The sequence below is a fragment of the Nicotiana attenuata genome, chromosome 7 (genome assembly GCF_001879085.1).
Source record: "Nicotiana attenuata strain UT chromosome 7, NIATTr2, whole genome shotgun sequence".
Taxonomy (NCBI): Eukaryota; Viridiplantae; Streptophyta; class Magnoliopsida; order Solanales; family Solanaceae; genus Nicotiana; species Nicotiana attenuata.
Genome location: NC_031995.1, coordinates 27,477,314 through 27,491,689, shown reverse-complemented (window position 1 = coordinate 27,491,689; position 14,376 = coordinate 27,477,314). Strand labels below are relative to the sequence as shown.

General features: G+C 38.7%; 1 protein-coding gene across 1 annotated transcript in view; it reads left to right on the top strand.

Moving 5' to 3' along the window:
* Positions 4,059–14,376, top strand: part of LOC109228853 (branched-chain-amino-acid aminotransferase 3, chloroplastic-like) — a 19,365-nt gene continuing 9,047 nt past the window's right edge. The window contains exons 1-5 of the mRNA XM_019394091.1: positions 4,059–4,393; positions 4,725–4,810; positions 11,715–11,889; positions 12,039–12,215; positions 12,294–12,425. Coding sequence (XP_019249636.1) covers positions 4,250–4,393; positions 4,725–4,810; positions 11,715–11,889; positions 12,039–12,215; positions 12,294–12,425 — 714 coding nt within the window. The 5' untranslated portion in view covers positions 4,059–4,249. The remainder of the gene's footprint in view (positions 4,394–4,724; positions 4,811–11,714; positions 11,890–12,038; positions 12,216–12,293; positions 12,426–14,376) is intronic.

Below are 14,376 nucleotides of genomic sequence, written 5' to 3'. Positions count from 1 at the left end.
ATATATATATATATATATATATTGCAAAAATTTAAACGTGATGCAAATTCCTTTTGGACCATGAGAGTTGTCTTTGGACGATGAGGATGATGTCCTCAGACCATGACGTCCTTAGCCATGAAGCGTATGATAAGGGATTCGCAGGCCATGAAATGGTGTCCTCGGGCCATAAGGATGGTGCCTCTGGACTATGATGCCTTTGAATAATGATGTGCAGTTTTGAGAGATCCTCAGGCCATGGAATGATGTCTTCGGGCTATGAGGATGATTCCTTCAGACTATGATGCCTTCGGATAATATGGCGATGTTTCATCCCATGAAATGCAAAAATGCGGAGACATCGATCGTTTGATTGAAGGAACAGTTGATGCTTAGTTGTATGCGAGAACGAGACAAGGCAACGCTCAGCCTTGTATGAGATGAGGGCAGTGTTTAGCCCTATGTAGAGGGAGGTAGCATTTAGCCTTATGCAATAATTGAGGCAATGCTTAGCCTCATGCAAAGGAATGCAGTGTTTAGCCTTATGTGATAACGGAGGCAATACTTAGCCTCATGTAATGTAATGGAGATAGTGTTTAGTCTCATGCGGAGGAAGGTAGTGTTTATCCTTATGCGATAATGGAGGAAATGCTTAGTCTCATGCAATGTAATGATGACAATGCTTAGCCCTTTATGCAATAATGGAGGATATGCTTAGTCTCATGCAGTGGAAGTCAGTGTTTAGCCTTATGCAAAGAAAGGCAGTGCTTTGCCATATGCAATAATGGGGGCAGTGCTTATCCCTATGAAAAAATGATGAAGATTAAATATGAGATGCGTTTGCACTTGGTGACTTCTATCAGTGAGGATGGCATTCTTGATACGAACGTACGGGTATGCTTATCATATTCGTTATGCATGTATCCAAAGAAAAAATTGTTAGTTCTTTTTCTTTTTGGAGGCGGGGGAGGGGGGGGGGGAAGTTTGGTCTGTGCCTTTGATTCTTCATCCGCCTTTGCTCTTTGTATTGATGCCTTGTCCTGTGTAACATCTAGCTACTACAGAAAAAATGAAATTCTCGAAAATACGCACTTGTGATGAATTATTTGTAAAAATACAACTTGTTCAAAATATGTGATGATGCATAGAACAAATAATTTCGTCGAATCAGAGACAGTGACATGCTTCGAGATATTGCAACCTCCTTAACTTGGAATTTTGAGGACCCTCCTAAAAATTCTGCCCCAGTTTAAATGCGTACTTCCGACGATAACCTTCTCGGCAACCTTTGACGTAATGAGGTTGACAAACTTGAAATCTTGCCCAATTCCCAACCAAAGAGGGGAATGAAGATTTTTTTATGATGTGACTGAACCCACGGGGCTTCCTACGTATCCCCGTGATAGATCTTAAATATTCTTACCTTAAGTTTTGATGATCTAACAAACTTTCTAACAAGAACCAGTTAGGGAACCTGATCTACCTTGGATTGCTGCAAACTCCAACAGACTCCAGTAAAAGATGAATTGCTACACATATAGGAGCTAGGAACCAAACAAGGACCTGATGCTCCTGTGGTTCTTATATAGCAACACAAAGTCATTTGGACACAACTGGAACTGAAGTGACTGGCGGCACTGTTTCTGCCGCACTGCACCACACTGTCAGCCCACTCATTCTCTAACCAGACAAAGTAGTCACATCATTTCAAGTGATGTGACCAAGATGTACCAAAGGGGTTTTTATACAAAACATCACTGAATGGTTTCAGCTTCATCATTCAAGCCTTTAGCAAAAACAGAAAAGATCATTCTCTCAAGCTTGAAGAACAAGGTTGAACGCCACTACGGACCAGTTCCAAAACGATTGATTATTGCTGTCCTAGTTGAGTTGTAACCTTGTTATTGCACTTACAATATCTCCTAAATTGCTTACTTAGAAGCTTAATGATTAGGAATTCTCTTGTAAATCCTCAGACTCGTTGGGTTTAGGTTATGGCTAGATTTAGTGATAAAGAAAAGTCTTTATAATCGTAGTATTGTAAAGTGGCTTGTGGTGATAGCACCACAAGTTAGAAAAAGCCTTTGTAACTAGGATAGTCATAAAGTGGCTTGTGGTAAAGGTGCCACAAGTTAGTTTAAAGTCTTTACAATCGGAAGCATTGTAAAGTGGCTTGTAATAGGTAAGATTACAAGTTAGTGAAGTTAAAAGCCTACAGGGTAGGTCGTGGTTTTTTGATCCCCTTGTGCGGGATTTTTCCACGTAAAAATCCTCTGCCTCATTTACTTACTACCTTACTAAGTGCTCTCAGCAGAAACTTGTAGAGGACCAGGCACTCTACGATTTGGTGGACCCATACAAGCTNCAATCATCAAGACACATCAATTAACACCAAAACCATCAAATTACATCGAATTCAAGCCTAAGTTCTTCTAAAACTTCTGAAACACGTATTCGACCAGAAACCCTACCAAATCACCTCCGAATGACCTGAAATTTTGCACACACATCCCAAATCACATAACGAAGCTACAGCAACTCTCGGAATTCCATTCCGACCCTCGGATCAAAATCCCACTTATCAACCGGAATTCGCCAAAATACTAACTCCGCCAATTCAAGCCTAATTCTACACCGGACCTCCAAAATTACTTCCGATCACACTCCTAAGTCACAAATCATCCCTCGAAGCTAACCGAATCATCAAAATTCATATCCAAGCCCTCTAACACAGAAGTAAACGTCCGGTTGACTTTTCCAAAATAAACCTTCCTTAAAGAGACTAAGTGTCTCATTTCCTTCTAGAACCAATCCAAATCAACTCGTTCACACCCAACACTGATAATGAAGCATAAAGAAATAGAAAATGGGGGAAACGGGGCGGTAACTCCCGTGACGACGGGTCGGGTCGTCACATAATACATTCATAACCCTCTAACAAATAGATCTTACCTGATGGCCCTATAACTAACAACTGCTTCCCCTCACTAAACCCTATCTCTTCCTTATATCTTTGACAGATATCCATATATGACAGTAGATCAACATTACACCCTTTCCACATGTGTTTTAGTTTTTTAATACAGACCAATTGAGATTCTCGGACCCAAATACCCCCATAGTTAAAAATCAAGTCCATTTTTTCTTGTATCTTCAGAAACTAGCACATGCAAGCCAAAAAAGAAAGTAAATATGGACCACATCAGAAAATACAAAAAAAAAAAAAAAATTAGAATCTAACCACATTTAACAAACAATAGGACCACAAACGAATAAATAAACCCCACCCACTAGATTAATAACCCTAAATTTTCGACAAGACAAATCGACAAGGGACCACAAGTGAACAAAAATGAGTAAATAACGCCATTAAAAGCTTCAACCAACATAAATAAAGTAAAAAAAAATTATTAGAAGGACAAGGTTGTAGATACCCAAAAATTCCAAACGCAAAAATTCATACAAAACAGTAAAAAACTCACAGTTGACTTTGGATATGAATCTTCAAGAGAATCCTTGAAATTCCTATACATTTACTCCAAAAATCGACTTCACACACAAGAATCGAGTCTAAGCCATGAAAGAAGAGTGGAATGTTTTGCTGAAGAATTGTCGCTTGTTTTTAGGTTTTAGTTAAATGCATTATATGAATTATAGGTAGTGGGTCGGTTCGGGTATCTTTCTAAAGATGGATTTTTAGTTTTGTTTACTGTTTTATACACGTAGCACACTTATAACGTGCCACGTGAAAATTTAAAGTGTAAATTTGACCATGACTGGTCTGTTAAATCTCATGGGCAGACTTGAGAAAAAAAAATCGTTGAGGGTATTTCGGGTCCCAAAGGTTAATAGAGGGTATTTCTGAGCCATTTTCAATATGTTAAGGACACTTCTGGCCAAATATCCAAAAAAATTTGAATGAATAGGCTATTGAACCGGTTCGAGCCGGTCCGGGTAACTGGTTACAACTTGATGTGACTTAACCGATTCCAACCAGTCCGGGCCACCCGTAGGACAATCCCAACCGGCACAAACGGATACTTTCAAGAGCCAGCCCCTATCCGGAGCCCCAATACATCGGGCTGGTCTGGTCCGATCTGAAATCGGGCCAACCCGGTCCGTTAGCCACCTTTGGTAGGGAGAGCATATAATTTCCCAGAGTAGAACTTTACGTGGACATATACTGAAAACGTTGAAACTGCTGAGACAAACGCCACTGGTCAAAGTCCCAAGACCCAAGCACAGGAAGCTACTCCAGAAGAACAGATCAATGGAGAGCGGCAGCGCATTCGCAGGGCTTCATCCGCAACCCAGTTCTAATCACCTTCTCGGCCCATCACGAACCGCTATTAAGCTTCTTCCTCCTGCTAATTCCTTCACCGACAAACGCCGTTTTGCTCCTCTCTCTTTAAAGGTTTTTTGCTCCGCTCCTCTAATGCTCTTTTTCACTCTTTAGCTACTTTACTATCAATTCGAAATCTCGTTGCTTTATTGTGCTTGTATTTGTTAAATTTGTGTACGTTGAGTTTAAGTTATATACATCATCCGTATAAATTTTGAGTTTTTAGTTAACTTGAGTATAAATTTTTCTTCAGGCTCAAAGTTCCTTAAAATGTGGAATTTGCAATTTTGAAAATAAGATAAGTTAGGATGTGTATAGCTCAAACTCTTTTAACATATAACTTAAATCCTTTTGTAAATCTGTGCATGTAAATGTTGATTTTTGGTTAATTTTGTGTGTTCAGCTTCAGAAGCAGTCACATTTTGCTTCTTATAGTAGTAATAGCTCCCAAAACAATGGGAGTGCTCTTCAGGTGGCCTCTCCTGCAAGGTAATTTTTTCCTTATCTTTTTAATCTTTTGCTGCTTTTGTTTTACAATTTAAATGTCCCGCTCCCAAAATCTATTTTCCCTTCTTTATTTTTTTGATTTGTACATCTGGATTGCTATTTTGTTAATTTTGAGTATATTCAAAACCAGTCAATTTTCAAAAAAATGAAAGTAGTCAATATCATCACATCATGAAATTACTCTCATATTTTTATGACGGTGCTATCTGGTCCAGCTTGGACGCACCTCAACTATTCCATCGATTACTTGCTACCTCTCACCAGCATAGGTATTGGATAACTCTGTTGATTAATGCTTAGGCAGATAAAAAGAATTCACCTAGTATTTATTGCCTCCGCTAGAATTTGAACCCGAGACCTCATGATTTTCCTATCACTTTATAGACCACTAGGCCACACCTTGGGTGCCGTGAAAGTACTCATTTGTTTTTTGAAAAGTGATAATTTTAAGGTCTTGTTTGTGAGTCGTTTCTTCCGACATTTCCTGAATTAAGGTGGCTATTATGCAAGAATGAACTAAGTTACATAAATCAATCAACTGTGTTGTTCAATCCTAAACTAGTTGGTCGGTTAAGCCTGATCACACAAAGATGCTACTTTTTGATTAGTAAATAAAGATGACAGTATCTGAAATAGGTCCCTACATTTCACAAAACCAGAATAACCTAAATTACGCTAAGATCCTAATTTTGTTTTTTGTTAGTGCATAAAGATTGACAACTACCTGAATTTAGGTAGTCTATTCATGCAGAACCAATATAGCCTAAATTACATAAAGATGCTGCATTGTTTTCTGCAAATAGCACATGAAGGTAAAATGAGTTGAATATAGGTAGCTATAGTGTGAGGAACGAGAATAAGCTAAATTACATAAATATGCTATTTACTGGTATATGGGGATGCCGTGGCCTGAATTTAGGTGGCTGCGTAAGGGAGAACCTCCAACCAAGAGGTTGGGAGTTTAATTCACTAATGGAGCAAAGTAGAAAAGGACCACTTTTGATTCTTGGAAGAAAGGTTCGGGATGTTGGGTTTAGCATATCTAAAAAAGAAAATAAAAAACTGCACAACCTGAATAACCTGAATTTCCTAGAGATGCAACTATTTATTTGGAGAGACGGACTCAAAAATATTTTACATGTTGCTTTGGTTGGACAACATAGACAGGAGCATCTTGGAAAATATCTGAAATCAGAAAAAGAGGAAGTACAAAATGTCTTGTGCATCATGAGATAATCACTACTTTTATTTTTCTTCTGGGGCAAATGGATGGTGGTTGTATCCTGCACTAAAAACTAAAGAAACAAATACTCACATTGTTACGAACTATTGACGCATAACCAACATAAGCTTGGAGAGGAATATGCTTTTATTGGGCTTAAGACCTATTTATCAATACTAGAATTAAGGGGTTGGCCCTAGGTTCTTTTCTTCTCTCGGTGCACGTTAGGTGAACTGTTAACCTACGCCACCGGAAATGGGAGGAAGAGGACGAGCGAAGAAGAACGCCAGCGAAACACCAGTCATAGAGAGGATATTGACGGACATCATCACACGCGAGCAAGGAAAACGAAACACTAAAGCAAAGGAGAAAATGCAAGAGGAAGATCTGGACCAGGACAGTGACAGTGATCCAAATTGGCCAGATCTGGGTGATAATCGAGTCAAAATGGTAACACCGGTGAATTCTAGTAATCAATTGACACCTATGGTGAGTTCTGGTAAAGGAATTGTTGTAGTGCTGAATGTAAGTGAGCAGCCGAGCTCGAGCAAGGTCCAGACCAATGGAACAGTGCATGCAAGTCCACCAAAGGAGCAGAGGGATTGATAAAAGGGTAGATCATGGGCAGGACTCTTCCAAGAGAACAAAATGGCAGCAAAAGGTATGAATCTAACTTACATACCTCCTGTGATGAAGGATGGTGAAGTAGTGGTACAATTGATGGAAGAGGATATCGAAGAGGAGAACCAAAAGTGGAATCGAGCAGTTATACTTTATGTGGTGGGGAATACTCCATTAATTGGAGCTATTGAGAGATTCATAGCTAATCAATGGGTTAATGTTCAGAAACCTAAAGTGCTCTACCATAACGATGGGTACTTCATCATACTGTTAAGCAACACTGAAGAGAGAGAGGATGTGATGCTGAATGGGCCTTATACACTGAATAGCAGGCCAATTATAATTAGGCCATGGTCGGAGAACTTTGATTTCAATGAAGAAGTGCTGAAAACCATTCCCTTATGGGTGAAACTCCCAAAATTGCCACTCAACTACTGGAGTAAGCAGGCTTTAAGTAAAATTGGAAGTGGATTGGGGAAGCCAGCGTATGCTGATGCTTGTACTACAATAGCTGAAAGAGTCTCATATGCCAGGGTTCTAATTGAAATGGATGTTACAAGACCTTTGCCAGAGAGGATTAAACTGTATGATCCTAGAGGGAAGGTGATGCAGCAGATGATTCAATATGATTGGAAGCCACAGTACTGCCAAACATGCTGCCAACTAGGCCATTCCTGTAGAGATCAGAAGCAGCAGAAACAGGAAGGAATGATACAGAAGAGTATAGAAATAAAGCAAAAGCAAGAGTGGAAGAAAGTCAGAAATCTTGAGCCTGCTGCAGATAAAATTGATGCTCAAGGAAGATTCCTTGATCAATTGGAGGAAGCAGAAAATGTGCAATCAAATAAGCTGGAAGCGGATCCTCAGTGGCAAGTTGCTCGAGGGAAATCTGCTACAAAGAAGAATGCATAAGTGGTAAGGGAAAATGAAGTGGACATTGGCAATGCCTTCAAAGCATTAGTTGATACTGCTCAATTATCTGAAGCCCAAGGTTGAGGGAGAAGCAGACTAAGAAGGCTAGGGAAGGTGATCCACAACAAACACACATATCATGTTGAACATTATAGCATGGAATGTGAGAGGTTTGAATAAAGTATATAAGCAAAAATAACTAAAAAGAATTTGTAGGACAAATGAAGTGGTACTGGTAGCTATTATAGAACATAGAGTGAAGAAAAGCAATGCAGACTCAATAATAAAGAAGACTTTCAACAACTGGAGGTGGACTGACAACTATAATGAAGCTCCAGGTGGTAGAATATGGGTAGCATGGGATCCAACTCAGGTGGACTGGTTGATGATCAGAACTCATGAGCAATTTATAATAGGGAAGGTAACTATGATGCATCACATAACCAGTTTCAATTACTGTGCAATTTATGGTAAACACACAGTCCAAGATAGGAAAAGTTTATGGGAGGAACTGAAGGTGTCAATGCAGGGTATGAACAATCCTTGTCTCATAATGGGGGATTTCAATACTATCTTAACTAGTGAGTATAGAACCAATGGAAACCCTGTGCAGGAGAGTGAGATAAGGGATTTCAAGGAGTTCCTAGTGGATGCAGGATTAGATGAATTGAAGACTGTGGGTAGGCAGTACACATGGACTAATAACCATGTCCATAGTAGGATTGACAGAATCCTGGTTAACGCAGAATGGTTACAACAATGGCCTTACATGGAGGGAATCATTTTCCAGGTTTTTCAGATCACTGTCCCTTAAGTGTGAGATTTGAAATCAACAACCAAGCAGGCATGAGACCCTTCAAATTTCTAAACTGTTTGGCAAGCTTAACTGAGTTTGATGGAACAGTAAGGCAAGTTTGGAGGAACAGCAAAAAAGGACCTGCCATGTTTTCTGTGTGGAATAAACTTAAAACACTAAAAGGGGCCCTAAAGCAACTGAATAAGCAAGAATTCAGTGGAATAGAAAGCAAAATACAAGCAGCAAGGGGGAGATTAGAAAGTATACAACAACAACTGAACACCCCAGGTCAAGATGATGAGGCAGTAGCTCTTGAAAAAGCTACAAAGTTAGATTTGGAGAAGTGGCTGATGGTTGAGGAAAGTGTTATAAAACAGAAGTCCAGGATACAGTGGCTTAAGCTTGGTGATTCTAACACAGCATACTATCATGCTTGCATGAAGAACATGCAAGCAAGGAATAGCATTAACAAATTAGTCACTAGAACTGGGCAACTCCTACAAAGTCCAGTTGAAGTGGAGGAGGAAATCCTAAGCTTCTATAGGGGTTTACTTGGTACTGCAGCAGCACTGTCAGTTGTTAATCCTGAGATCATGCAGAAGGGCCATATACTAAATAGGAGGCAACAATTGCAGCTAATAAGACCAGTTACCAGAGAAGAAGTGAAACAAGCTATAATGGACATTGATGACAACAAGGCACCAGGGTGTGATGGGTACAATGCTTTCTTCTTCAAGAAAACATGGCACATATTGGGGGAGGAAGTGACTGCAGCAGTTAAAGAGTTCTTTGAAAGTACAGATATGTGCAAAGCCATTAACTGCACAACAATTACCTTGATACCAAAGATTCAAAATCCAACAAACATAAGGGATTTCAGGCCAATTTCATGCTGTACAGTTTTCTATAAGATAATTTCAAAAGTTCTCACAGCAAGAATGCAGGATGTGATGGAAGAACTGATAGATAATTGTCAAGCTGCCTTTGTACCTGGGAGATTGATTACACACAACATCCTTATGAGCCATGAACTGGTCAAGGGATATGGAAGGAAGAATATTTCTCCTAGATGCATGCTCAAAATAGATATGCAAAAGGCATACGACTTTGTGGAATGGGTGTACATTGAACAAGTACTGAGGTTACTGAACTTCCCTGAAATATTTGTGAAGTGGATAATGGCCTGCATCACAACTGTGTCCTATTCTGTGTTAATCAATGGTAAGCACTCTGTACCATTTGAAGCAAGAAAAGGTTTAAGGCAGGGAGATTCACTATCCCCTTTCCTATTTGTTTTAGCAACGGAGTACCTAAGCAGGTCTTTGAAAACACTGAAGGGCAATAAGCAGTTTAAATTCCATCCAAGGTGTGCCAAATTCAACCTAGTTCAACTGGGATTTGCAGATGACTTACTCCTATTTTGTAGAGGTGATACTCAATCAGTCCAGATGCTGCACAAGCACTTCCAAATGTTCTCAGCAGCCTCAGGTCTAATGCTAATCCAAACAAAAGCAGCATTTATTTTGGTGGTGTGAACAACATGATCCAGCAGCAAATTATGGACATACTAGGCTATACTAAAGGTGAGCTACCACTCAGATATCTAGGTGTTCCTTTGAGCACAAAGAGACTGTTTGCCATTCAATGTGAACCCTTAAAAGAGAGGATGCTAAGCAGAATTCAAAGCTGGACCACAAAGTTTCTGTCATATGCTGGAAGAGCAGTCCTAGTCAAGAGTGTGCTATTTGCTATACAAACTTTCTGGGCTCAGATCTTCATCTTGCCCAAGAAAATTGTTCATTTCTTAGAAGCAATTTGTAGAAGGTTCCTATGGACAGGAAATGCTGAACCAACAAAGAAGGCTTTGATAGCCTGGGACAAACTGTGTGCACCAAAAGTAGCTGGGGGATTGAACTTCATCAATGTGGAGCTATGGAACAAAGCAGTCGTTTGCAAGTTACTATGGAGTATTTGCACAAGGAAAGAGAAGATGTGGATTCAATGGGTGCATACTTACTACATAAAGGGAACACAGTCTGGAATACTGAACCAAAGAATGCATCATGGGCCATACAAAAGATTTTCAAAGCAAGGAACTACTTTGCAAATACAGGGCTCTCAGAAGAAGATGTTCAGAAGATGGAGAAATGTTCTATCAAGCAACTATACAGAACCATGCAAGGAGACTTTCCTAAGGTGACATGGAGGAAACTAGTATGCAACAATCAGGGACAGGCCAAGTGGACATTCATTCTAAGGCTGGCAATTCAGCAAAGACTGGCTACTAAAGAAAGGCTAGCAAGATGGGGTGTGATTGAAGATCAAACATGCTCATTGTGTAACAAGGAAAACGAGATAGTGCAACATCTATTTTTTGACTGTGAGATAACAGGAAAGATATGGCTTCGACTACTGGAATGGCAAGGTATTAAAAGACCAAAGAAAGCTTGGCAGGAGGAAGTGACATGGATGACACAGGTAAGCAAGGGAAAGAGTGCAGGAGCAGCAGTATGTAGGATGATCCTAGCAGCTGCAGTCTACCATATTTGGCAAGAAAGAAATAGTGTGATTTTTCAGAAGAAGAGGAGAACAAGTAATGCCATATTACGACTGATCATACAGGAAGTTCATATAGGGGCTGCCAAATTTCCTTATCTAGATAGAGCAATGAATAATTTGAATTGGTACCCTGTAATAAATTAGAGTATGAAGTAGCGTTTAAGCTGTAGCAGTAGCAGAAGTTCTAAAGATAGGTATCTCCTAGCTGGGGCTTTATGTCCAGTAGGAGGTATGCTAGAATTTTGTTCTTGTTATAGGAAGTACGAACTGTAAATATTGTTACTTGGTAAATAAAATACTTTAATTACCAAAAAAAAAAGACCTATTTATCTAAGGGGCCTTAACTTTAACCTCAACAGCCTCATTGGATCATAGGCTAGTCATTGCAGATATTGAAGATATTACTTATTAGCCTTGAGAAGTTGAGGTGGTTAAATCTGCCCGCTTTTGAACCAGCTTTCATTCTATGCAACTACATTGCAGAATACAGCAATTTTCTAACAAACAAAATCAGAAAAGTAGAGTCTGCTAATATTGATACTTCAACACATTTTCCTGTAATTATACAATTTTTTATTTTCCGACCATCTATCAATTGCCTTGCTTGTTTGCTCACAAAAAAAGTTAGAGATCATAAAAGTAGTGCCTTTCTTGTTTTCTTGCTTGTAGACCAATTGATAGAAAGTGTGTTTTCTTGTTTTCTTGCTAGTAGACCAACTAATGTTTTCTTGCTAGTAGACCAACTAATAATAAGTGTATTTTCTTTATAAAAACAGTACAACACCTGAATTAGCCGATATCGATTGGGATAACCTTGGCTTTAGCATTACGCCTACTGATTATATGTATATCATGAAATGTTCTCGAGATGACAACTTTTCCAAGGGTGAGCTACAGCGTTTTGGGAACATCGAGTTGAGCCCATCTGCTGGGATATTAAATTATGGACAGGTCTGTTTTGCACCTTATCTTGGTCTTGATTTTCACTTCAAGCATTCTTTTTGTTAATCTTAAATACATTGCTTATGTTATTCATTTTAAATTACTGTTCTACTCTCATCTGTCAGACTTTACTTAAATGCTTGTAGAAATATTGATAGGGACTGTTTGAAGGTTTAAAAGCCTATAAAAGACATGATGGTAATATATTGCTATTTCGACCCGAGGAAAATGCTCTGCGCATGAAGATGGGAGCAGAACGTATATGCATGCCTTCACCATCTGTTGAACAGTTTGTGGAAGCAGTAAAAGCCACTGTTTTAGCAAATGAAAGATGGGTAAATGAGTCACTTCAATCTTAGTGGGAAATCCTGTTATTGGGAGATTTATGTCCTGACTTCAATTCCTTACTTCAGATTCCTCCTCCAGGTAAAGGTTCATTATACATAAGACCGTTGCTTATGGGGAGTGGAGCTGTTCTTGGTGTTGCTCCAGCTCCTGAGTACACATTTCTGATTTATGTATCACCGGTGGGAAACTATTTTAAGGTACTTTTTCCTGCATCCTTGGCTTACATGTCTATCTGCCTTTTTGATGCATAGGCATAACACTTCTAGGATTTCTTCTCCTTATGATTTTTCCTGTTGCTAATGACCGGTTAGCTTTTGTATTGTCATAAGTGTGACCATTGACTACTTAAAATTTGAATCCTATGGCTTTAGATGTTTGAAGTGTAGTTAAACTGCGTTCATTGATTTGAAAATGGCATATTTGTGTACGGAGGATGCATATTATAGATTTTCCCCTGCTTCTTAGTGTTATCCCCTGTCTGGTACTATAGAGTAGCAAGCATTGCTGTATAAAATGTTTGTGACAAAAGAGAGTAACTTGAATGGAACAAGTAGAAATGTGTGGACGTGTGAGAATATGAACAGCGGAATGGAGTTAATTTTTTTTCCGTTTTTGAATTTCTGTCGGAGGCTATTTAAGAAAGGCTATTACTGGTGTACTTGCAGTTAGTTGGATCATACCCCAGGCTTCGAATGTAGCTTTTCATTTTGGTTCACAACTGCTTCTTTCAAATTTTCTCTATATCACAGTCCATGAAAATGTTAATAATTGGTAAAATGAATAGCTTAAGGTAGATGTCAAGGATGCATGCTTCTTTTACTCAAGAGAACTTTAAATCCAAAATTATCTGACTCTGCGTTTATTTGGTTTATGCCTGGCAATCAAACATAACTGCACTGGATACATGTACCAAGAAACTTTTCTATTTTGGAAAATTTTGTCATATATTTTCTTCAATATGTGTGAGATTACCCTTCAAGTCTATTTTTTCTTTCTAGGACTACTTCCATCTTTATGAAATGTTTCAAAACTTATTCAGCTAACTATCGTACTTAATAAAATCAGTGATGAATTCACCATACTGGTTTTGAAGTATCAAATCCCCTAAATTACCGAGATAAAACTTCCGTCAATGTTCATTCCTATTGGAGATGTAAAAGGACAAATTATTGTGGTCTGTTGTACAAATTATGCTTCAATTCTAAAAGCCTACGCCTATAAACGAGGAAGTCTTTCTGCTGAATTATGTGAAAATCTAGTTGTTTAAGTTCATCATGACCCATGAAATTACTGGTTTAAACCATAGAGAAAAGGTTTGATTATTCCCTCCGCTCTCTTCTCAAGTATATATTTACAAGTACTGCAGAAAAAANTCAACTTTAGGAGAGCTATCATGAAAGAGCAAGCTATTCAGCAGGGGGAACAAGTGCATAAGAAGGTATTACTTCCTGAGTATCAGCTTCTTTTTGAACTGGTCAATAAGGTGCTCTTACCTCGTTCTGAGAGGCGGTCTATTTCTACAAAATCGGATATGGTATTAATGGAGGCACTTGATTAGTTTGTCCCAATCAATCTGCCAGCAATCATGATAGATCATAGCTGGGGCTTTATGTCCAGTAGGAGGTATGCTAGAATTTTGTTCTTGTTATAGGAAGTACGAACTGTAAATATTGTTACTTGGTAAATAAAATACTTTAATTACCAAAAAAAAAGACCTATTTATCTAAGGGGCCTTAACTTTAACCTCAACAGCCTCATTGGATCATAGGCTAGTCATTGCAGATATTGAAGATATTACTTATTAGCCTTGAGAAGTTGAGGTGGTTAAATCTGCCCGCTTTTGAACCAGCTTTCATTCTATGCAACTACATTGCAGAATACAGCAATTTTCTAACAAACAAAATCAGAAAAGTAGAGTCTGCTAATATTGATACTTCAACACATTTTCCTGTAATTATACAATTTTTTATTTCCGTACCATCTATCAATTGCCTTGCTTGTTTGCTTCACAAAAAAAACGTTTAGAGATCATAAAAGTAGTGCCTTTCTGTTTTCTTGCTTGTAGCCAATTGATAGAAAGTGTGTTTTCTTGTTTTCTTGTCTAGTAGACCTAACTAATGTTTTCTTGCTAGTAGCCTAACTATAATA